The sequence below is a fragment of the Heliangelus exortis genome, chromosome 18 (assembly GCF_036169615.1).
Source record: "Heliangelus exortis chromosome 18, bHelExo1.hap1, whole genome shotgun sequence".
Taxonomy (NCBI): domain Eukaryota; kingdom Metazoa; phylum Chordata; class Aves; order Apodiformes; family Trochilidae; genus Heliangelus; species Heliangelus exortis.
In genome coordinates, this window is record NC_092439.1 from 10896249 (window position 1) to 10920296 (window position 24048).

General features: G+C 34.6%; 1 protein-coding gene across 15 annotated transcripts in view; it reads right to left on the reverse strand.

The window, feature by feature from the left end:
* The window catches only part of SOX6 (SRY-box transcription factor 6), a 329755-nt gene that overhangs the window by 146463 nt on the left and 159244 nt on the right, over window positions 1-24048 (reverse strand). For all 15 annotated transcript variants that reach the window (XM_071762378.1, XM_071762369.1, XM_071762370.1 and 12 more), the window contains one exon: window positions 16314-16403. In XM_071762378.1, the coding sequence (XP_071618479.1) occupies window positions 16314-16403 (90 nt within the window). The remainder of the gene's footprint in view (window positions 1-16313; window positions 16404-24048) is intronic.

The following is a 24048-nucleotide window of genomic DNA, read 5'->3' on the forward strand; positions in this document are numbered from 1 at the left end:
ACAAAAAAAAAAAAAAGGAAAGAAAGAAAGAAAAAAAACATTAGCCAGTTTCTTAGAACTACTCTCCAGTGCCAGAATAACACATCAAATTACATTCTAAATAATACTAGAAGTATATATGAAGTGTTTATTCATGCACATGCTTGAGGAAGAAAGAAGAAATACTTAAATCATGAATAAACTTTCAGGAACCTTCTCCATGCAAACATCCCCCACAGATCAATCTACCAGTTTGGTTTTTTCCAGAAGTTAAAATATCACAAGATTGGTTCAACTTCCCCTTTTAGAGAGCTCATATTAAGCACAAAAAAACATTATCAGGCCAATATTGTGTTCTTTCTTAAAGACATGAGAAAGTCACAAGAAATGTTTCAGATATAAATCCTGGAATTTTTCTCAACTAAAAAGGCTGTACAACTAACTGCAACACAATAGCCCTGTAATACTTTAAGTTCTCACATAAGAAAACATAGAAAATGGAGCTAACAAACGTTCTTCCTTCTGAAGATGGGGCACGACTACTAAATACCAGAAAAAACTCAAGTCCCTCTAAACCAATGATTTTCACAGTGCTTGTAAGTTTCTTCAGGACACTGGAATCAATAACCCAGCAGGTCTTGTTCTCTCTACTTTAGATATACATGTAGAACCAGAAATATTATTTATATACAGTGGGTAAGAACTGATATCCATGTTCCCACAAACAGTAAGTGAAGCCAGTTATTCACCTTCCCTATTTTCTCTCTGGACCTGACTCAAGAGACATGGATTTTTTCATCACCTTTAGCTCAATTTTCTAATTGTCAGAGGACCAATATCAGACATATCAAATAGAAATAAAAAAAAACAAAACATCTCATCACTGAACACTATGAAATAACATTGTTTTTAATGACATTCTATTAGTTTGTATAAATCTCTCTGTATTGGGTTTGTAGACATACTAGGAAAGAAGCCTATACATTTGTGTATTTCATAGCAATATCCTGGTTTGTGGTTTGAGGCTGACAGCATTGTTTGACATAAAAAACTGTACATAGAATTAAATTTTAAATGCTCTTATTAAATTCTTAGTTCTCCTCATGAGCAACTTACAGCTTAATGTGAAACTATAGGTGTGAAACTTAGAATGAGGTGCTTAAACCAAGAAATACTGCCACACCTTTGACACCAGTTTCAGATATTCCAACAAAATGGCACTTTGCCCGAAACATTATTTTGCCTTCTGAACAATTCTTTCCTATTTTTTTTCCTCTTCTGACATAAAAATTTACTGGAGTTCTGCTGCAGTAGAATTGTTATTGAATCTTAATGTAGTTAAGTTATGTCTTAGAAACCCCCTGCCCTTCATTTCCAGAAAAGAAGAAAAACATCTTATTTCTAGATAAATATTTGCATCTGTTCCTTGATGCAGAGAAATGGATGGTCTGACACATGAACACCAAACCGTATCTGATACCCATATAAAACATTGCAGAAAGAGGCAAAAGTAAGATACTTTTTTGTAACTTCCACTTTTAGGTGTGATTTTTTGGTGGGTTTTTTGTTGGTTTTTTTTTTTTATCCAGTCATAGGTAGTTTCTTCTTCAGAGAGCCACAACAGATGACAGTGTGGAATAAGCAGGATATTATCAACATGAAAAGACTGGGAGTCTGCTGAAGAAAAGAATGTAAATGTAGAATTCAGGACTGATTTTGAAATTGCTCCATTTCATTGATTGTTCTTTCATAACAGCATACAGCTGGATAAAAATAATTTTGTTTCCATATTCAATTTTAACTTCAACAAGTGATTTCTGGGTACCATGATACTTCTCAAAATGAATTTTATTTTACTACTATGTAAACATGATACAGCTCCAAGTGATCTATACTACTTTTTGTTATTTTAAAACTAGTATTTCTTTCTGTTGTAGTGTAAATGAAAAAAGCACCTTTTAGAAGAAAGAACTCTCCAAAAAGGCATCTTTAATCAGGAGGATGAACTGAATATCTGTTCTGTCCTTATTCTGGAAAAAATATTGTATATGTACATGCATAAAAGTGACTGGAAGGAAGCAAAGCTAAGAGGAAGTTTAGCATCTCATTTGATTAATATACCTCATACGAAGTAGATTACATCAATTTCCCTATATTATGGCACTCATAGTTACCTGTGATTTCTTTAGCTGCTATTTGCCTTCCAGTAAAAAAGTTCATGATGTAAAACAACTTTCTGCTAATTTGTTCAGTCTTCTCACATTTTCTAAACTATAGATTTAGAAGTTTTAAGTTTCCAATCTTGTATAGCAAGCTACAGAAAATGAGGGGTTTTTTCTCTTTTTTTTTCCTGCTTTTTGCCTCCATATTTGGAGAAATAATAAAAGTGAGCCTTCACTTTTAGTGAGGAATACTTTGCACTGTAATGTCTATAAATTCATATATTGGGTGATGGTAAGAAAAGGTGACAGCTGAAGCCTGTACAGCTTTTATGTGTACTACTGCAGTTGGACATGTGCAAATCAGATGAAATAAACACATCATCACTATACCTTCCTGTGGGAGTAATCTAGTTTTATAGTGCCTTATATCCAATCTGAGCATCTGAGTACAATGAAGGTCTATAAGAAAAAGGACAGGAATGAATATTTTTCTCTCTGGGTGCAAGAAAGGAAGAAAACCTTTCTATAGGTGCTACTGCAGCTTTTTTATAAAAAGGCTAATCAAGCTACACGTTAGGATTTCATTACTGGAGTTCATTTGCCTTAAAGCTAACACAGAGAATAATCCCACTCCACAACACTCTAGGAATCTTGCCTCTCTTCTTATACTCAAAACTGTAACCCAAATGCATTTCTTCTGCTGCATCCAGAATGCACAATATACACAGGAGAGGAGATGGGCCCCTGTGAAATGTACTCTGACTTATGATGTCTTGCAGTTACTTTTTATATCGTGTTAAATAAGTTACTTCCATGAGTTTTTAGTTAGCAGTTATTAGCTACACGACTCAGAAATGTCTAAATATAAATACGAGGAGTATTAGTACTGCAAGATTTATATACCTAAAATATAAATTTTAATTTTGATCTTAATTACATGTTCATCTTTCATGTCTTACAAATACAAACAAGTATATCAATGAAAAACTTATATTTGCCTCTGAAGATTTTTATTGCCTCTGGTGATAAGTAATGAAGAAGCAAAGTTTATTGCAAAACAAGGACATTAGCATACCCTGTCTATCATGGAAGCTGTAAAGAAGAAACTTCCTACTTCATCTGAGAAGAGACAATTTAGTGAGAAGCCTTTGATATGTATGGAAAAGCAACAACATTTTATGCATTTAGAATGTGCCCACAGAAGTCAATTCAAGGATTTACACTTATTTCAGTGGCCTTTGAAAAAGGTCCATCAACATTTTCATTAATAATGACATTAGGTGGTCAAAACTGGCAGCTTCAGGCTTGTAAACCTGAATACTATTTTAAATTTCTTTCATAATCAGTCATAAATTTCAAGTTCTACTTATCTGCTACATACAACCTAGTAATCCATAAAACCAATGCAGTAGAGCATACTAATGCTTCAAATATGAATTATCTTATCTATTGAAATGACCACAGCAGCACTCTATGGGTATGAGAAACAAAAAACAAACAAGTAAACAATGCTTCTTGTTCCATCAAAGCTTTTTTTTAATAATTAATTAAGAACACACTCCAGAACAAAAGTCCTATGACCAGCTTGTTGTGCCCCTAGGAAATATGCAACTAAATTATCAGTCAAGTTTTCTAACTGCAGAAAAACCTCCTAAATTGCACTAACCAGAGCACAAAAGAGGTGGTCTAACATTTGCTGACTGAAGCTCCACACATATTCTAAGTGTGTTCTGCTATAATTATACTCCAACCACAAGCATGAGTGTGTTTAGCCAGATGTTTCTCAGAAGAGACTAAAAGTATAGTTGGAAACTTTCTTAATTCATTTCATTTGTATACCTAGTTGATCACAAACCAAAACATTTCACAAAGCCCTTTGCATCAGAATCTCTGGTAATGAAATTCTTCACAGTCCCAAACCAGAAAGTGGTGTCATGTTCTTTTTTTTGCTTATATAGGTACTCTACCAGTGAAACAGGATCATCCAGAATGAAACCATAAACACCAGCTACACAAAAGACTCAATACAATTTAATACTGAAAGTCCTGAACTTCAGCACAACATTAAACAAAGCGTAAAGATGACTCAGAACAAATCCTGAAGCTCTTGAAACAAGCAGGAAACACACCAAAAGGTTTTGAATTCATTCTAACAGCATTCTAATTCAATATTTAATACATAAACATGAGGTATATTCAAGAAATGAAGACCCCATAATTGATGCTCTCTCCTTAAGACAATAAAACACCATCCAAGTTGCATTTTCATTGCTTTATTTCTCCAGAAACCATAATGTTAGCATTATCTTTCCTTCATAAAAAGGCACTAAAACTAAAAACTAAGAAGCAGGAGCAGGCAAAACAGATTGCTACTGAGAGTTCTCAATTGGTTTTGAAAGTTAACCATCGTCAAGTGTTGTATTTAAAAAAAATGAGTATGTCTGGAACAACACACCTATTGCAACCTGATGCAATGTTTCTGACATGTTTCTCAGAAGTTATTTCAGTTTAACTGTGATACTAATTGAAGGCTAATTGTGACTGCAAAATCATTTTGCATCTAAGCAATGGTTATTTCCTCTCTATGAATTTTAAATATACATCAAAATTTCAACCTGTCTGCATCTGCAAAGACCTTGGGTATTTTTCCAAGGAGTTTCTTACATTTAGGTGTCTGTGAGCCAGGCTTTTTTAAAGGGATTTAGGACTCTTAATACTGCAGATAAATGCATGGCCTTTTTTAAAAAAAAATGTCAAGCCACTGACACCCACTGACTCTGTTGACATCTATCACATTTATTTTCCTATGAAAAGATAATATATTTTTCTGACTCAAGTACTCAGTATCATTTCAGGCATTAATTCAGTGTATATACTTCAAGAGCAGTGACTTTCTCAATTGCTTAACCAACTGCAAAACTCTGCTTGCTATGACATCTCTGACAAAAAAAGCACACCTGTAAAAGCTCAAAAGGTGTGCATAGTAAAAACATTACCTAGTTTACCACCTAACCTCCTATGTCTCACAATATCATCTAACAATTCTAGCTGCAGGTCAAGACCATTAAAGAAATATCATATATCTTGAGTCCTGAACCACAAACTCTTTCAGAACTTGAATGACAAGTGGCATGTTAGTTCTGTTTTTTAAAAAAACCAAAACCACAACACACACCATTCAGAGGCTTTTAAGGACCAACATTGATACCCAGTCTGTAAATGTTACCATTTTGGACAGTAGGTGCAGTGACAGGCCTGACACTGGTGATGCAGCTGCTCTATGGGCTCTGACTTTGAGCAGTCACGTTTCACACAGGTACAGCTATCATAATGTGAATTTCTTGGAGCAGATTCTGCTGATGTGCAATTAAAACCTATATTTTGTCATGAGTGATTTGCTGATTATCACCATAGCCCTTTTCAGTACTTGTAACTATAATTCAGAGAAGCATTTTTATCAGTGTTAGCACACTGAAAATGGAGGGGAACGGGGAAGGTGAAGTGAGAGAAGGGACTTACCTATCTACTCAGTTAAGTAAACTTCAGCAATATGTGGAGACTCACTATGGTTTTTCCAGGTCAGCATGTGGAGAATTCTCACTGTGGCCCATTTACAGCCAGTTCTTAGCACCAAGTGTTCATATTTGTCTGATGGTGGGATATGTTATCTGACAGTATGCAGAGAGACCCAAAGTGCCTTTATCAATCACTGTTATCTTGCAAAGTGGCAGACCGTAACCTGATAGGCCCAAGTATTTCTCCTTTTAGAAAAATCATTACATCTCAGAAGAGGTGAGCACCCCCATCTGTGGCTGAAGTCCAAGACAACCAAAATTACACTATAAAACCCTTGGGAGGTAAAGAAAACAACAACAAAATAGAACAGAGGGTTAATCAGTTTACAAGTGTAAGTAGGAACCCTGTATTCACTACAACATCTGAAAGAAAATACACACTCATCTTGAGTGTGTTGCAGAATTTCAGCAATATATAGGCAAATGGATCCTGGCATGACAGTAAAGGAGCAAAGGTAAAAAGATGTTCCTACATATTCCTACAAGGAGCTCTATGATTCTTAAGGAATCTGAAAATAAACTACTGAACAGTTATGCCCATTTCATTTTCTCTGGCTTCCTTAGTAAGCCACTGTTCATATTCCTTTGATGTCACCAATAAAACCTGAAGTGTCTAAGCTTTGCCACATGAAAAAAAAAAAATAAAAAGAAGTGAAGTTTTGCAAACCTACACAAACTGCCTGTATACACTGTGCTGTCTTCTGAAATCCTGCAAGTTGAGTATACCACCTGCATTTTAACAGTAGAAGGGATATTTAGTATCTGTGATAAGATTGTATTCCAGCTTTCACAGTGAACTACAATTGTCTATTAAACAATTACATCAATGACCAAATCCCATAATGTAAAAGTATGGTGAACCTTGCCTATATATAACTGCTCTTAGGGGCTGGACTTGTGATCTTACGTCAGTAGAACACAGTAGGGGCATATATCAATCTACAGTATTTCCAAGTCAAAACAAATGCAAAAGATGTATCTTCACATAGTAGTGTGTTTAAAAATGTCAGAAATGTCAACCACTTACTTACTTTCATATTACACCTAATTAATACAAATTGCGTTTAATTTCACATTTAGTAAAACACATTGCTGCCCAAAATAAGGACTATAATTTTTATCAGCAATTATTATTACTGATGTATCAACACAATTATTTAAATTCAATCTATATAGAGGCAGAATCCATGCAAGCATTTATAGTTTTTTGTTCCTACTGTGCTTCTTCCCTAATTTTTGTGGCTTGGAGCTCCTCCAGATGCTATCTCTGACTTTGTGGTTTTCTATGTGAGATCACATCTCCTGATTCATAGCACTCCCTGACTAACAAATTCAGATATAAAAACAAAGAGTTACCTGTATATAATCTCTGTCTGATAGCTTCACTGCTAAGTTTTCCGTTCCTGCTAAACCAAGAGCTTCAGATTTTACCCATTTCTTGGGTCCCTGAGTCACTGTGTTTACTGAACTGTTCAGTAACTGGTGACACGTGTGATCTCCACACTTCAAGCTGCACTTCAGATTCAGTGGATTTTCCTTTTTTCCCTCCCGCTTCATAAACTAAATTATTTCAAAAACAACACAAGGTTTTGTATTTCTAAAGTGGTGTGCCTCCTAATTGAATGCAGAACACTTCCAAACTATTTTCCATTAGAGGCCCACTTTTTCTGATTTTAATGCTCAGTATAATGCCTTCATTGGCAGATTAAAATTGTTTCACAAGAAGTAAAACCTATTATTATATGCTTTTTCAGTGGTTTTGTCTTGTATAATGTAGGATGCATTATGTAAAACATACCAAATAGGATACTCTACAAACTGCTGCTTGCATGCTGCAAACAATCACTGTTTCACTGATAGACTAGGACTTAGCATCTTAAAATTCCTGTGGAAATCAAGTGCATTTTAAGTATTGAGTTTGATTATTTAATCAGACAACTCGCATTTTGCCCTGGTTAATTTGGAAGGCTGATAATATTTTACTCATAAAATAATTGTGCACCTGTTGTGACGGAAACCTATTCAAACAAATCTTAATAGACATGAGGATTCATTCCCAACATGAGTGCGTTAGCCTCTCATTACTGCTGTCTACAGGGCAACAAATTTAAACAGCTATTGAGAAGGTCTCAGCTTTTTCTTATCCACCTCTTAGAGAACATTTAGAACAACAGAACTAACAATAAATTTGGTTAATTTATATAGGTAGAGACTGAGGAACATGTTAGGATATGTGCCTCAGCTAAACAGTAATTTAAAGAAAAAAAGGGTAATAAAAAAATATGTATATAGCAATAGGATTGCAGTGTGAAAGCTGAAGACAAGAACCATTTCTGAAGTTGCCTGGGTATATATCTATTGATTTTATTAAGACAGACGGTAACACCTTCAATGAGCTCATGGAATCAGGGAAGGCTATGTCTTTAATAGATTTCTATTTCTGTTTCCTCTGTTCACACAAATTTCCTATGGAAGCAATTTTAACATAAAGCTCTCCATTTTCTTTATAATTCAAATACTTATATTAATTGATGAGAATTTTTTAATGTTTTTGAAAATTTTCTCTGTTGGCAAATCATGTCAGAACAAACAAAATATGGAGGGTGTTGCAAAGAGAGAAATTATGTACTTAAATTAATTTTTTTTTAAAATATCTGGGGGAGAGACAGATGGGAGACAGTGAGCTGAGACCAGTTCACTTACCAAGTGGGCACTATTATGAATGACCTGATGGGAGCAAGGGGATTAGCCTGAAATCAAAATATTGTAGGCAGGAGGAGGTGAAAAGAAGGAAAATGAGACCAGTGTGGCTGGAACTGCTCTTCAGCAGAGAATTGTCAGATGCCACTGATCAGATCTGACATAAGGTGATACAGTTGGACAAATGAAGACCTCTTGAAAAAAAAAAAATTATAGGTAACATCTTTCAAAGGCAATGAGAGGACAAAGACAACCCTTGTGTTTCTTCTATTCCTCATTGAGTTTGGGCCTATGAGGCAGTGTTTGTATCAGTTTGCAAACTACGTTCTTGTTATTCTCAGTTGTGAGTTTCCTAAATGTTCCTGCCGTTAATTTTTTCTGAGTATTAATGCTCCATTCCTTAAGTTTTACAGATTATATTTCTAAGTCATCTCAGGGTCCACAGTTTTTAAAATTACCAGTAAGATATTTTTACATATCTTTTAAGAAAAAAAAAATAATCTGTTATCTTTGAAATCATAAGGAGGCACTCATTACCACACAATATCCACATATCGAAATCCCACTTCAAGACAGACTCCCTGTCCATAAAGGGAGTTTAAAACCAACTAAGGTAAAAAAAAAAAAGAAAAGAAAAGAGTTGCCACAAAGATTCTCATTAAATGATGTCAAAATCTGATGTTGTTCAGGATAGAGATATTTTGGGCAAAAGGTTTCTTTCAAAATTAACTGCAAGGAGGGCGATGAGAGTGTCTGAAATGCAGAACAGCTTTCCTAAATGGAATAAATAAATATATTTTTACTTTTCAACCTCGAGACAACTGAATGTAGTATAATAGAGACGATGAACAGCAAACAACCATTCTCTGTCTAATGTAAGACAAGATCTAGGGGACATACACATTTGAACTGGGTTCAAATACACAACATACTGCTAACTGCTGAGCTTGTCTGCACAGACTTTCCAGCTGTCTACTCAAAGGTTCAAAAGAGACTGGACATGATCATCCTGTCACAGGCCATTGAACCCAAATGTACCACCTCTGAATCAAGAAGCCCATTAATCATATTCTGTGGGAAATTGGAAGAGTATGTTGAGGAAATATTACTGTATATTTGTCCTTTCCTTACACCCTTCCCTGGGTTGTTCAGTATCCATACAGACCAAGCACTACAGGACAGTATGTTCTATCCTGACACCTAAACTACCTAGCACTTAAATTCAAGATTTCCTCAACATGAAACTAGTGTAACAAAATAATGATAAAGCACTGCTACAGGCTTCCACAGAATCAAATTCAATCACAAAATCTCAGTCCATACTGTGTCTATATGTATCTTTCTAGATAAATGCTTGCATTCAATAATTTGTTAGAATTTTACTATATATATTTACAGTAACAAAAAGCCAAAAAAACACTTAAACATGCTGAAACACAAGAAATGGAGTTTCCACTATAGTTTTAGCAGTGCAAAACCTTACATATGCACTTGCTTTTTCATATGAAGTTGGATATTTTTCTTCATAGGAGTTTTATCTTGCTAAAGATAATAAATTCATTGGTGACTAAGCTGGGATTGAAGTCAAAGGGAAATTTATCCTTAATATCCAGGGTCAAAATGAAGGTTCAGTAATTATTAAAGAAAACAATTACTGCTACAAAAAAAATTAAATATATATGTATACATGATGCCAAGAAACCTACCAACAGAAGAAAATGGCAAAATTTCAAAGAAAAATAATTGTACTTCTTAATTATTTTCAACCCTTTCTCTTCAAAAATTTACTGGCATTTGAAAATAAACACACTTCAATATCATACATTTTCTTATCACTATTTGTACAAATGAAGAATGGGTCAAATTCCAGAAGGCTGTCTTTTCTAACGTGCCTAATGAATGTATTGCTGTTCCTTAATAAGTTCCTTATTATTAGCGTTATCCTTCTTGTTCCTTTTTTTCATGAACCATCAATAATATTTCTTAGTACACTATTTGGGACACAGTTCCACAGAACACAGAGCATGTAAGTGAGCTGTCCCACTGATTTTAGCTTAGTAGACTTCATATATTTAAGCCCTGAATTTTTAAGATTAGAAACATACCCTGGCAAGATAAAAAGTATAGATATTATATGTGACTTGAGTAAGTAACTCGTTGTGTGCCTGGAAATATACTGCATGCATCCTGGTTGATATTATTTATAGAACGTATTCAACAATATGGAGAACTTGATTTATGTGAAAGCTTGATTACAATGTAATTTATAGTTGTAGAGTCTTAAGAACTAGAAACAGTAATAGTCATTAACTTTTAACATTAGAAGCAGGCATGGCTGTGATAGGTGCCACTAAAATATGACCCTCTGACCAAAAGACCAGAGCAACAAAAATGTTTACTTCTTTATTTTCTTTCATGTGTGTGTGTGTGTACTAAGTACAGTTTTAATCCTGCCAAGATTATATGTACATAATTGAAATAATAGCACTGTGTACACAGGGTAGTCCCATTTATTTCCACAGAACTACCCTATGGCTGTACAGTTCAGGGCATGACTGTTTAAATCCAGATACCTGACACTAGTATTTCATATAAAAGAAGTCAAGATAATGTAAGACCACAGAGCTTAATCTAGTTCACACTAGTGCTTAGTCCAACTAATTATATCAGTATCTTAATCATAACAAAAAGATACAATGGAACATGGTAAGTTTAACCAAAATATTTTTTTAATCCATTACCTTCAAGCAAATCAGACTAAAGGGTTTGCAAACATTAACTCTTGAAAGTGTTTATGAAATATTCAGTCATTCAAATACCAAAGTGGTGCTTAATTTAGGAGGACAGCTTAGATTGGAAATGTAGCTTTTGTGATACATTACTCAAAATGCCAATGACCTGAGAAATAGCAAACAAGAATCTCTCTTTGATTTGGAGGGTCCCAACTGAAAACAAAACATATCGCTTCATTGGATCGTGGTAATAAATACATTATGAGAAACATTTATAGCCTGTGGTATATTTCTAATCAGGACCAATTTCTTAAGGATTTGGGTGTAGAGGTTCTTGGTCACATTGTTTTGCTGGATGCTTTCATTGGTTTCACTAATTGGAACCAGTTGATCCCTTTTCCTGTGTATTGATTTTTTAAATCCTAGCAGTTAACAATGATTCTAATGTATCATAACACTTTAGACCTTAATCATATAGCAGGGCTTTTGCTTGTAGCTTTTGTTTGAGTTTTAATTAAGAAGACCTTGTGTCACAAAGCCTGAGCTGGGTTTTTAATTGCTAGTATGTATATCACACAGACTTCAAAAGAAATAAAATATGTTTATAACAGAGAGCACAAAGGAGAGCTTTGAAATGTCTATAGCCATACAAAGTGACATAATTAAAAACCTCTGAGTGCCTCTGTGATAGAAGACTTATATATATTTATTTATACATATTTATAAGGCAGATTGTTCTATACCCTTAGAATTGATGAGAAAGAAATTTCAGCAGCTATGCTGAAAAAATAATTACTAAAGACTACAATGTTGGTCAGGGCTACAGGAAAATATCAAATTTACTTTCCTCAAAATGATCTTCACAATTGATACAGTGCACCAAGAAACTCAGAAGCTTATCTGTGAAGACGAATTTCATAAAATGGAAGCAAAAGTAGCATTTTAAAATGTTTTGTAAATCATGCATATTTTTAAGAAAACATAGAAACCATAACTTTCTTGAGAATTCATTCACGCAGAACTCTCTCCAAAACTATTCCAGAAATGGATAACATAAAGCTAATAGATTCAAAGAGTTGTGCCTCACTGTTCTGTTCCATTCATTAACACAAACATACAACAATGCCCCTAGAAAGCACCTCTAAGGATCTCTTATGTGTTTTAATACCAGTGAGAAATATCATTTTTCATATTGTTTACAGTGTATGTTAGGAGACTATCAAGTGGGAGAAGTTGCTCTGTTTTGCTAAATTCAACATTTCCTATGAAACAGGAATCCTGCCTCCCACCTATCTAGATATTTTGAAGCCATTAAATGTGTACATTTTCCATGAAGTAGGAGTTTTAGGCTCATTTTAGTAAGTAACAAATATAAAAGGGGGAAGAAGCATGGGAAACATCATGCTTCTGTATTGGATGAAGCCATGGACATCAATCACTATCCTTCCCAAAATAGAGTACACTGTACAAAGACAGCATGTGACATTCAAGTCACAATGCCTATAAATATAGATAGTTCCTGTTGTAAACACTGCCAGTGGAAGCCAGAGAACTAACCTGCAACACAGTAGCTGGTGACCCAGAGTCATTCTTCTGTAAGACTGCTAGACCAGTTCTGACCCTTTCCCGATAACATCATTGCTTAAGTTACTTAAAGACTGACCTTTCCTATTTGATCTTCAAAGACCCTGCATGCTGAGAAAGACCATTGCAGGCTATTTCAGTAGGACAACTGCCTGGTGCATGCGAGACTATGCTATTCCAGAGATTTATATTTGGAACAGAAACAGAAAACTTAAAACAGACTCTGTATAGTGATAAATGATGCTACTCTGCCTAGCTGTGGCTGCTGAAGAAAAGCTAGATAACTAAGCAACAGAAATAAATGGAGCAAGGGAGGGTGAGGACAGAACTCTGAGCACCCAAATATCTGGAAATTTAGGAGAGAGTCCTGACCCACTTTGTTCATTCAAATACATGGTAACGAGATTAGAATGAAAAGTATTTCCTGATCCTACGTTTTATACAAAATGCCAGCATTGGGAAAGCCAGACAGAAGCCTAACATATTTCTTGTATACATTAAACAAATGCAATGCATGCCCGTGCTGGCAAATAGTATAAAATCAAATGATTTGCCTGGGCAGCTGTGGTGGTTTTTTCCAGGTGAGCAGGTCATTTAACTCAGCTCAACCGCTTCACAGACCTCTGAAAATTTGACCTGTGTTTCATTTATAAACATATCAAATGAACAAGCAGACAATTTTAACCACTGGAATTTGGCTACAAAGCATTCTGCCAAATGCTCCTCTGAGTTTCATGCAACCACCCTGAAGTCAATGGCTTGTTTGGCTGGAATTCAAGGGAGATTCTGGACCGTTATCAATAACTGAAATCCTAATAAAGAAACTCAGAAAAAGCAGTTTTACAAATGAAGCACACTATGCAAGAGTAATTGTGAACGGGAACAATCCCCCTTAAAGAAAAAATAAATTATTCACTCGTTTTTACTTTTGTATTGGCTTCTATTGTTCGAATTAATAGATATAGTTTATAATTATATCTTGATTAACACTATTGTGTTCTAAATATAGAAGGTAAAGCAAGAAAATACCAATTTTATTTGTTTCTGTCAGCCAATTATCTTTTCTTCTTGTCTGTGTGCTTCCCAAACATGAATAGAAACAGTTTGTGTCAGTGGTACAATTTTTTCTGCTTTCTTCCTTTTTTTCTGGCACTGATTCTTAGTGAACTGCCTTCCCACACCCCCCAGCAAGATGCTAAGTCTTTCATCGAGGTGGGGAGGGCTGTAGCTGCACAGAGAGGAAGAGTATGTGCTCAGGTTATCCTTAGCAAGAACAACGCCTTCTCTCTAAAATAAACAACTCCCAGTAACAGTCAGTGCAAAGAGCAGTTCCTCAGAGGCCCACACCTCACTTTCTTATAATCAAAATTTTTTCCCTGATGACCTCATTTATTTATTTTTACTGCATTGCTTCATGACTTTAAGCTAGGCTCTCTATAATATGGGCAGAAAATCTGCACAAAAGCCAAAAACATCAGCCAGTTAAATAAATTAATTTAGAATCTAATGGAAATTAAGGAAAAAAATTTTGACCTCTCCAAGATGATACGTTTTCAAAAGCAGTTCTTTCACATCTCAGCATGCCCTGCCAGATACCCAATTGGAAATTCATTTAGCACTTTAAAAATGAGCTCCTTGATTTTGAAATCTACCACCATGAGCAATTAAACAATTTTGTTTTAAAGCATGCTTCTATACTGGATTAAAAATTCTCTCCGGTTCCCCTACTTTACTTTATATCCTTCTTGTAAACTGTTTTTTTCTGTTACCGTGGGCTAGACTGTTGGGGCTGGTTTTTTTCTTTTCGAGATTATTTAATGCATAAAAATGCTAGTATGAGTTAATAACAGACTAGTAGGCTGATAGCAATTTTATCAGTTGGAACTAACCCATCTAGGGATAAGCCACATGAGTGGATGAGTTGTGGAAATTTAATAACTTTCAATATGTAAACCTGGCAAGCCTAATAAGGTAACCTTTTTTATACAGATAAAAGGCTGTACCACCAGAAAAGGTAGTTGAATGATTTGAAAATTTAGCCAAATCTGAGTATGAAGTGTAGGCAGATGAGAAAAGGGTTAAGAGGAAGAACTCTACCCATTCACTCTACAGTGAATATATATATACTATGAAAATCGGAGAAATCATACTAATTAAAAAAAAAAAAAACTTTTTTTATTTAATTGATGAAACCTCACGAAAATGCTTTTTGTGCCATATAAGGAAATAAAGAACCTTATTCTGCATTGATAGAGTTTCCACCTCTTTTAATTTTGAATCACTAATTACATTCAAGTAGTTTCTTTTTAAAGACTTTGTAGCTATATTGTGCAATTAAAGGCCAAACCATGTTTTCAGTGCTATTAAGAGACAATATGGCTTTAAATAGAATGTGATTTCAATACATATTTTTTTTTTTTTATTATTATATACAGCCAGTTTTAACATGTTAAAACTGGAAACTATATTTCTGTCACATTGTCATAGAATTTCTTACCTGCCTAGTGTATATGCATTGTCATAATTCTACCAAAAATACCCCACAGGAGAACCCAACAGATACTGGTCCTGAATCAGCTGAAGGAACCAATTATAACTTATTAAAAAGGGACAACCTTTCATCTGCTAGTATAATAAAAAAATGGAACTACTTCAAGCTTCCCTGGTAGAAACATAAAACCATAAGCATAAATTTTCATCAAACAGTATCTTTTTCTTTTTTATCAGTATGATGCTCATGAGTCTTAGTTTCCACATATTTGCAGCTGCAGTTTAATAAAGTTATACCAATAAAAGAAATAAATCTTAGGTGCCTTGTGTAATCCTAAAATATGCCTTACGACCCTTTCTTGCAGCACAGAAAACCCCACCTTTTAAATTTGTTGCTTAATCAATAACAATGAATTTCTTCTAAGAAATGGAATAATTGATGAGCGGGGAAAAACACTTCAGGTTTTTTACATAGTGCTTAATTGGCAAGACAATTTTATTTTTACTGGACTGCTGGCAAACAAATCTTGAAAATATTGAAAAGTACTGTTTATATAGGAAATAAAACTTGCACTGGTTTCAGTAAGTCCTGAGTCTTATCCCGAATTCTTTCTCCACAGGAATAGCATGAATATGAACAAATATCCTTTTTATCTCAATTTCAAATCAAAGATTTCTAACAGTATTCACATAATTACTCCTTATATGATCTGAGAGCTGTTTCTACATACAGTTTATGCGACTGAGAAGAAACTGTACCAAATACTACAAACTAGCAAGAACATATTTTCAAGATCTTTCTTCTTCCTCTGGTCAGAGAGATATATAGCTAATGCCAATGAACTAATGTAACTAAGGCTGGGTTTTGTGGTACCATCCTTGATACTGTCTATAACTGACTGTGACATACTCTAATTTATTTACTTGGCAGATGCATCTGTCATACCAAAGATAAACGTAAAAAAAACCCATGGCGAAAGAGGAAAGAGGAAAGCACCCTTTAGTGATGATTGTTGTTTTTTTGGGTTTTTTTCCCTCAAGCCCTTTTATAATATATATGCAAACATTTAAAATGTAATCTAATGAGATACCTTTAATTTCTCCAAGGAGATCACTTGTGTTCAATTTTTCCATCTTCTCCTTCCAGTCTTTAGAAAGTAGCTTTTCCATGCAGGATGAATCTATTTAAAGAGAGAAAAAAAAAAATTAACAAATCTATTCTCACACATCAATAAAGCAGGTGCCACCTTCATTTTAAAACCTGTTCTCCTTGTTCTAGTTGTTCCATAGTTTCAAATGGAATTGAACTTGTAGCCAAACAGAGTTGTCATTTAACTGTATTTTAAATCCAAAGTAATTCCACTGAGGTTAATGGAGTTACTATGGATTTAACAAGGGTCTAATTGAAAGAAAAACTGTTCAGGATTTATGCATGCTAACTGCCAATTTACATGCATAGATTGCCAATGTATATACAAGTTCTTTTTCATTTGAAAATGACTGTACACTCCAAATTATGCATGAAGATTTAGAAGCTTTTTTTGGATATTTGGCACACAGTGACATCTGAAACCCATTTTTATACCCATGTCAATGCAGAAGTTATTCATATAATTTCTCCATGGACTTCATAAAAGCACTCTACATACTGGATGTTCACAGTTTCAGAAATTTTCTCAGTACACTAGAAACAACATGCAATGATTAGAAGATATGCTTTCATAATTTGAAGTTCAGAATACATTTCAAATCTTTGCCCTAATCTGGGAGCCCTTCTCTAGGCAAAACTGTCACTGAAGTCATTACATTTAGGAGAAAGTAGAAAACTGGCATTGATAAGTTTCATATGATCAGACCCCAGCTCCCCTAGCAAATATGGTAACAGACTTCAATAACTTGTAAAGGTTTTGTCAGTTCCTAAACTAAACTAATTGGCTCTGAAGTCTAAATTATAACCTAGAGCATTATAACCAGCTACAATGAGAGGCTGAAGGTGCTGGGATTGTTGAGCCTGAAGAAGAGAAGACTCCAGAGGGATCTTATAGATGCCTTCCAGTACCTGAAGGGAACCTAGAGGAATGCTGAAGAGTGACTTTTCATAATAGTGTGACAGAACAAGGGAAAATGGTTTTAAACTGAAGGAGAATAGGTTCAGACTGGATATTAGGAAGAATTTCTTCAGTATGAGGAAGATGAGACGTTGGAACAGACTGACCAGAGAAGTTATGGATGCCACCTCCCAGGAGGTGTTCAAGGCCAGGTTGGATGAAGTCTTGAGCAAACTTGTCTAGATGAGAGCCATCCCTGCCCATGGCAGGGAGGTTGGAGTAAATGATCTCTCAGGTCCCTTCCAGCCTAAGCCACTCTATGATTCCAGAAACCTTAAAACCTTTGATTTTTAAGATGGCAATCCTTATGGTTAATGTTATGATTCTGAGTTTCATGACTTCAAGAATCACTATCCAAATTTATAAATAGTTATCAAGAAAACTTAAACAGAATCGAACGCTTCTTTTTTTTTTTTTTCTGTTCCCAGTTAGTAACAATAGAATTCCATTCAACATTATGCATTTACTTTCCTTGATAGACAGACTCACTAACAAAATCTATTCTAAATTCCTTGAAAGTCCTTAGGCCCAGTTTAGCAAGATATCAAAACCATTATTTAAATGCAACTCTGTTCCTAAGAAGAATCTTTGTAAAGAGCCTTCACTACAGGACCATGTATTGCTCCAGGTAGTGCTGAGTGTGTTGTTTCTTAGTGCAGACACTGGGAACAGCCACACATCTGAGCATGTGAGAAACTCTCACTTCTTGGAAATGAATTTATACAACACTTTCTAAAAATTATTAATGTTCGAAAATCTACAGCAGTCACTTGAGAATTAACACTGGGGTGTACAAGAAGGCACAGTTCAGCCTAACGCATCCTCTGCTAAATTACTGGCAGATTAAGGTCTCAAATTCTCATGCCAGCAGCCCCATCAGATGCAGTCACACAACTAAAAACAAAAAGCAGAAAGCCCAGACAAAGAATGGCAACACAGATCACACCAATGCAGTGGGTAACAGCTTGTTCCACCTCAGAGAGTACTAAAAATACTCAGAGGGAGGAGAAGCATTCAAAGAGGTCATAGAAAAAGAAATTAGAGATTTAGGGAGAAGTTTAAGGAAGAAAAAGGCCATAAGGCCAAACACATTTTAGGGTGCAAGCAGTTTCACACTAAAAATTCACATTAGCATCACTCATTTGAAACAAACAAACAAAAAAAAACCAAACAAAAAAGAAAACCAGCTGAAAGCAAGTCAAGCTGTAAGTATCAAAAGATCAAAGATCAGGTTTTAATTGCAATGCATTTTCACCGTGCAAGCCTCCATGGAAAGACAACACAGCTCATAATGTTTTTGAAGTAATATTTCAGTAGAAAAGCTAATTTATTTACTAATTATATCTTTCTGTGCAAGAGACAAAATTAAGGAGCTGTAAGTTGCGATAGGCAGTGATAAAATACTTGTTATATAATAACAATTTATTTTTCACAATAACAGGCACTTATTATTTTATGAGTTCTGGCCTGATAATAGAAGAATCAAGAAATAACCATCAATTATCAATAAAACATTATAATTTGTCCTTTTTTGTGATACCATCACTGGTTTAAAAAGATGTTTGGTTTTTTCCCCTGCCAAAATTTCAGACCCCTCATCCCTGAAAAAAAGATTCGGAGCCTTATTTTGATGTTTGCTATACGTTATGTATTCTGTTGCTTTTTTAAAAAGATCTTTTTGTCAATTCATACAAAGAAGAAAAAGCATTTGAATTTTTAAAAAGAAACTATCAGAATTTCACAGGAGTTGATAAAATGCTTTCCTCAAAAGCACTTGCTTTATATTTTCTCTTATGTTTCTTAAGACCAGTGTTTATCTGTAATGTTCTTATATTACATAAGGGCAAAACACATTTCTTAAGACAGACTGAGGAAGAACTGGAAAGGTAAATAGATCTATATGTGTGTCTTCTTTTCAATATAATCACATTGCTTGTTACAATCTTTCTCTGCTTATATGACTAAAAAAGTCCTTAAGACTTTTCTTTAAACACCCTTATTCAAACTCTATGCTATAGATCTGACCACACAATTTATAGCTACTCTATTTTGTTATGCGAAGATTACAAAAACACACAATGTGCTTTCTAACAAACCATTCAATTAAAAAAAAAAAAAAAAAAAAAAAGATATCTGCTAAAGCTCTCTGGAGGTTCTCCACATTAGACACAAAACTCAGTATAAAGACTCACACTTGAAAGGCACGTCTGCCTTCAAGTTCTGTATGCTGTGTTCACAAACATATTTTGAAAAGGTTTGTGAGTCAGAAAGAATTTTTCTTCTTCTGTACTGAAAATTAATTTTTACATACATATAAAATCTACAAAGCTATCTTCTGACACCAGTAATCTGTCTTCATCCATATTGATTCTTTTTCTGATTTGATTCATTATAGAAACAAAACATCCGCTCAGAATCCAGCACTGAACATTGAAGAAGCCCGAATTCACATCTGCACTGCATCATTCTCCCTGCATTAAGGCTCTGCTTCAGCATCATTCCAAAACCTTGTGGAGCCTGACATTTTTAAAATTCAGGGGTATTCTTGTAAAAGACAATTATAAAAGAAGCAAAGAAAGAAATTAGCATTTATACATTTTTAGCTCTTCGCACTGACTTTATAAACCATAGTTGGGCTTATGCAAGAACGTAGCATATTTTGTACTGACGGATGTAAGATCAAAATCATGAAGTTGCTCTGGAGCAATTTATTACATTAACAACACGCAGCTCCTCATCCTTTATATTCTTCTCTTGTAAATTAGGAAGAATTTTCTTTCAAGGACAGCAAACAGGTTAAGTGTAATTAGACTGAGATGACTAAATGAAATCACTGAGTATTATTTAATATCATGGTTTATTATATACTTTGTTAGCAATTTTAATTGCAGACTAAAGGAGTTTAAAGTACTGCAAGAATTTTAGACATGACAGTTTTGCAAAGGTGAGTAAAAGGAGGATGTTAAAAGATAAATAAGCAGGGGGGGAAAGAAGAAAGAAAAAGAAGAAGAAAAAAGAAAAAAAAAAAAAAAAAGGACAAAAAAGCCTAGGTGTTAGATGAAAAGGATCTCTCCACAATGACAAAGCATCAACGAAAAGAATTAACATTTGTCCATTGGGTAATCAATCAGTCATGGAATGGATGGAATCCAGCTCTTTGTTGCACGACCGGTGATGAAGAACGAGTGTGTTAGCTATCACAGCCAAGCTCTCAAGTTCTTCCAGCTGAATGGAAGTCATCTTGTTCCTATCAAGGATAGCTTTTGCCCCTGGTCTTCTCTTTATTCTACCTTTTTTTAAAATTTTATTTGAATTATAGTGGCCTGCACCTATCCTCATAGATTCTGAAGGATTGTTCCCTTTTTTTTTTTTCCTTTTAATTCATTGAAGTAGCTTTTTATTACTTTCTTTGAATACAGATATGGAAAAAAAAAATTCTTTATGCCGTGTGTGTGTGTTTTTGTTTTTTTATGGTAAAGTCATACATAAAAGAAAGCCTAAATGTGAGAGCGCAGCAGCAAAACTTCAAAGCACTGACTGTCAGACATTATTATTTCAAATCAGCTTTGACTTTTTCAGACTTAATAAAACACTATAGTACAGACTGGCATATTTATAACACCTATACCAGTGATCAACTGAACTGTCTTATTCTTGCTACCGTGCAGTGCCTTGTTATTTCTTTTATAACAAGCTTCCCTCAAAACATGCTGTAACAATACTGCAAACTGATAATTATCAATGGTATGAGCTCTAAAACAGGACTTGTTGTGCATACAATTCTTTTTGAAAACATACGTTACTTTGTGACAGAAGACAAAAGCACAGTGATTTATTAATAATGATTGCAAATGCATAGCAAGTTCATAAACAATGCAGAAATATAATTCAATCAAAGGTATAGGTGACATATTTCTACATGCATCTGAACTCTTACATCTCAAGAAAAGAGGCATTGAAAAAGACAAGGCAAATGAATTAGAAGAGAAATCAGGCATTCTACAAAAGAAACTGTTCTAAAACATGATCATATCCTCATTAGTATGAGGATAAACTTCTTTTCTACATTTTAGAGGAATACTACTACAGAATTAGTGGTATCTTTGTTTCTTTTTCAGAATCACCTAGTTATAACCCATTACTATTTAGTAGATATTGCAAAGCACAGAGAGACTATTTGGGACTACTTTAGTATATGCAAGTTCTTTTATCTCTAATTTTCTATATTTTCTAAGATACTCCCATTACATTTATTTGCTTTCAGCTCTGCAGGAGGAAAGGTGTTCTTTAGATCAGCCTTTGTCAAATGAGTTCAAATACCTCATTCAAGTTGGTATCATGAGAAAACCAGCACAAGTGGAATTACTCTGTCACCATGTATGAAATATTTGTTAGAGAAGAAGTTTAGGGTGTAGGGGGGTTCCCGTTTAAAGAATGTTAAATGAGATTATGAACTTCTTGGGAAGCCATTTGTGTGCTTACAAGGCCTACCACACTGGACTGCCACTACAGAAGAGATGCTTTTTCCCCCCCAAACAGAATAACCTGCAAAAAAAAAAAATTACATTACTACCACTTGGTTGCCCTGCTATGTCTTGTACCTTTGCACATCTCACTCCATGCCTCAAGGGTAAATTTACTTCTTTCAAGAGGGTGAAGCTAAGGACCTTACATCTAAAATTAATAAGAACAACACAGTCCCATCTCAAAGAGCAAGGTTTGTTTCAGTAATGTTCATAAATAATCTTGATCAGAGTAGAAAAATCTAAATAAAATCAGTACTCTACAAATATTGCTGAATAAAAGTCAAGTATCATTTAGATTTACCCTAGCTGGTGCTTGTTACTTACCATTAAATTAAAATGCCAAGCCCATTGGTGCTATATTAGATCTGTTCATAAAAAATGTGAATTATTCAGGAAATTTTTATTTTAAATGCGATGATGAGTTTTAATATATTTGTTGGAACCTCTGATTAACTGATTGATCTCTGAGTTCCTGACAACAGCTTACTTACAGGCCTTTTGTGAGTTCACTGCCCTCCAGATTTCCTTGAGATAAAGAACCACCTAGCATACAACTATCTCAAAAATATTTCCTGTTTTTCACACTTTGTATTATGTATTTTACAATTGTGCAAGCTCTAACATTTCAGTATCAAAAGGAAAGGCAAAAGGTTAATTTAATTCACTTTGGGAAAAACTTATTTTATAATTTTCTAACAATTCAAAATGAAGTTAAGGACATTTACATTCATGATTTGAGAAATAAAAATCTAATTTAACATGATCATCAGAAACTACACCGCCGAACAGAACTCTCTATTCCTTTTTAATTCAAGGATGTAAAGTTTGTGTGATGTTACTTAAACAGATTCTTTGTTGCCATAGTTACTTATTTTTCTTCTATCAAATAGAAATTATCCTTTACTGTTTCCATAAACTTTGAATAAAACAAAAGGAGACAGTAACAGTACAAAACTAATAAAAAAATCAGCCCGAAGGCTCAACATCCATAGTTGCAATGAACTGCCACTGTCTCTTCCTCATAAGCAGCTTGGCTGTCAATAGAAAGGCAGGTCAGAGGAATCTCATCTCACCCTTCTTAATTCTTCAACAGTAACTAATTTTTGTGGTCTAGCAGAAAGGCATTTCAGATATGTTGTTAGCCAGAGAATTGATTTCTTTGGCCAACTTTTCAAAATGTTCTTGATTTAATAAGCTATCAGAAGCCAAGTCGTTGAAAACAAAAATACAACCGCAACATAAAAATGAACAACATGACATTTAGAACAGGAAAACCTGCTAATTCCTTTTGCTACTTTTACTGTAAATCACACACACATACAAAAAAAGAAAAAAAAAAAAAAAAAAAAAAAAGGCAAACCTAACCACTCATAAATTTTATATCTTGCTTCTGTCATTAAGGAGCCAAGTAATCTTGGCCAGTTGTTTACTTCCTCCTCTCATATTGATTGGTTTCTATCCATCCCTTTATCTGCCTTGGCTGTTAAGGCTGTGATGTTTCTGGCATGGACTGTGTATCTCACAAGGGTTTGCTGAGCACCCAGCACTTTTCTGATCAGGAATTGGAACATGGTTCTGGATTCTCTGTGCAACCTGTAGGAAGTATTGTAAAACCAAAAGAAATGGGGAAAAATAAATAAAAATAAAATATAAAGAAGCCTCACTAAATACAACTATTTCAAAAGGCAGTCAACCCACAGTAGATTTCTTTTGCAAGAGAAATAATGGAAATTCAACTGAGATCTGGCTATCTAACATTACAGTTTTGTTTAGGACAGGGAACCAAGTAAATCTGCCAACTGCTGTACATTTTTCAATAGTGACAAGTTTTCCACAATATGATAAAATTAGAACTGTAAGAGCTTGGAGAGGTCTCTTAACTTTTAATTAAAACTCTCTGAGCTCACTAAAAATAATTAGATATTAAAATGTTCTGGTTTTCCTATGAATTCATTTGCACTACTTGAATGGTCTAGATCTTGCATGAAACAACAGCCGTCCTAAAGAGAAGCACTGGAATTTAACTGGGGGTGATTTCCAGACCTGTTTCCTATGATGTGGCTGAGTGGGGGAAACTGCAGAGTCTGAAGCTTGTACCAGTTCTGCCTAAATGGCTTGTTGCAACAGGAACTCTCCAGTGCAAAGAGCATTTGTGTTCTGTTCGGTGCAAAACTCTGCATAAAAAGGAGTTT